The sequence below is a fragment of the Geospiza fortis genome, unplaced genomic scaffold (genome assembly GCF_000277835.1).
Source record: "Geospiza fortis unplaced genomic scaffold, GeoFor_1.0 scaffold518, whole genome shotgun sequence".
Classification (NCBI taxonomy): domain Eukaryota; kingdom Metazoa; phylum Chordata; class Aves; order Passeriformes; family Thraupidae; genus Geospiza; species Geospiza fortis.
Genome location: NW_005054882.1, coordinates 36,105 through 38,121, shown reverse-complemented (window position 1 = coordinate 38,121; position 2,017 = coordinate 36,105). Strand labels below are relative to the sequence as shown.

Sequence of the window (2,017 nt, the reverse complement as noted above, 5' to 3'; positions counted from 1 at the left end):
CGCTGGGGCTGGAGGCGCGGGACGAGGAGGAGGGGCCGGGAGCCGCTTTTTGGGGGGACATGCCCGGGGTGCGGGGCTGGGGCAGGCGGTGCGCTGGAAGGGACGGGGTGGGGAGGTCAGCGGGACAGCGCTCAGCAGGCCCTCCCCTCCCCGCATCCCGATTTTCCAGCCGGGCTACTCCCGGAGGTGGTGACACCTCGGGAATTTGGGGAAAAACCCCACTTTTGTCACTCCCCTTTTCCCCCTTCCAGCAGGATCGGTGCCCTGAGAAACCCAGCCCCAGGGAAGGGAAGCCCAGAGAAAATCAGGGAGAACCAAGGAAGGGAACCCACGGGGAAACAGGGAACAGAACCACAGAGAAAATCAGGGAGAACCATGGAGAACCAAGGAAGGGAATCCGTGGGGAAACAGGGAACAGAACCCCAGAGAAAATCAGGGAATGGAACCCATGGAGAACCAAGGAAGGGAATACATGGGGAAACAGGGACTGGAACCTACAGAGAGGCAGGGGATGGAGCCCCATGGGGAAACAGGGAACAGAACCCCACAGAAAATCAGGGAATGGAGCCCCACAGAACAGAGCCCCATGGAGAACCAGGGAATGGAGCCCCATGGAAAATCAGCAACAGTGTCCCAAAGAGAGCCAGGGAATTGAACCCCATAGAGGATTAGGGAACAAAACCCCACAGAGAAGCAGGGACTGGAACCCTATAGGGAACCAGGGAATGGAACCTCACAGAAAATCAGGGAACAAAACCTCATAGAGAACCAGGGAGAATCTGGGAACAGAACCCATGGAGGATCAGGGAATGGAACCCCACAGAAGATTAAAGAACAAAACCCCACAGAGAACCAGAGAATGGAGCCTCAGGGAGAACGGAATGGAACCTCATAGGGAATGGAACCTCACAGAAAATCAGGGAACAAAACCCCATAGAGAACCAGGAGAAGAGCCCCACAGACTTCCACAAAACCCCACAGAGAACAGAGCCCCAGGGAGAATCTGGGAACAGAATCCATGGAGAGCCAGGGAATGAAACCCCACAGAAGATCAGGGAACAAAATCCCAAAAAGAACCAGGGAAAGGGGCCCCAGGGAGAATCCAGGAACAGAACCCATGGAAGCCCCACACAAAATCAGGGAACAAAACACCACAGAGAACCAGGGAAAGGAATGAAACCCATGGAGAGCCAGGGGATTGAACCCCATAAAAAATCAGGGAACAAAACCCCAGAGAGAACCAGGGAAAGGGGCCCCAGGGAGAATCCAGGAACGGAACCAATGGAGAACCAGGGAATGGAACCCCACAGAAGACCAGAGAACAAAACCCCACAGAGAACCAGGAGAAGAGCCCCAGGGAGAATCTGGGAACAGAACCCACGGAGAACCAGGGAATGGAACCCCATAGAAAATCAGGGAACAAAATCCCATAGAGAACCAGGGAAAGGAATGAAACCCATGGAGAGCCAGGGGATGGAACCCCATAAAAATCAGGGAACAAAACCCCAGAGAGAACCAGGGAAAAGAGCCCCAGGGAGAATCTGGGAACAGAACCCACAGAGAACCAGGGAATGGAACCCCACAGAAAATCAGAGACCAAAACCTCACAGAGAACCAGGAGAAGAGCCCCACAGAGAACAGAGCCCCAGGGAGAATCTGGGAACAGAACCCATGGAGCCCCAAAGAAAATCAGGGAACAAAACCCCATAGAGAACCAGGGAAAGGGGCCCCTGAGAGAATCTGGGAATGGAACCCCACAGCAAATCAGGGAACAAAATCCCACAGAGAACCAGGGAGAAGAGTCCCACAGAGAATGGAGCCCCAAGGAGAATCTGGAAATGGAACCCATGGAGAATGGAGAACCAGGGAATGGAACCCCACAGAAGATCAGGGAACAAAATCCCATAGAGAACCAGGGAAAGGAATGAAACCCATGGAGAGCCAGGGGATGGAACCCCATAAAAATCAGGGAACAAAACCCCAGAGAGAACCAGGGAAAGGGGCCCCAGGGAGAATC

General features: G+C 54.1%; 1 protein-coding gene across 1 annotated transcript in view; it reads right to left on the bottom strand.

Moving 5' to 3' along the window:
• Positions 1–758: 758 nt before the first annotated feature.
• The window catches only part of LOC102040924 (GAS2-like protein 1), a 5,280-nt gene continuing 4,021 nt past the window's right edge, over positions 759–2,017 (bottom strand). The window contains exon 4 of the mRNA XM_031065571.1: positions 759–779. Within this exon, the coding sequence (XP_030921431.1) occupies positions 759–779 (21 nt within the window). The remainder of the gene's footprint in view (positions 780–2,017) is intronic.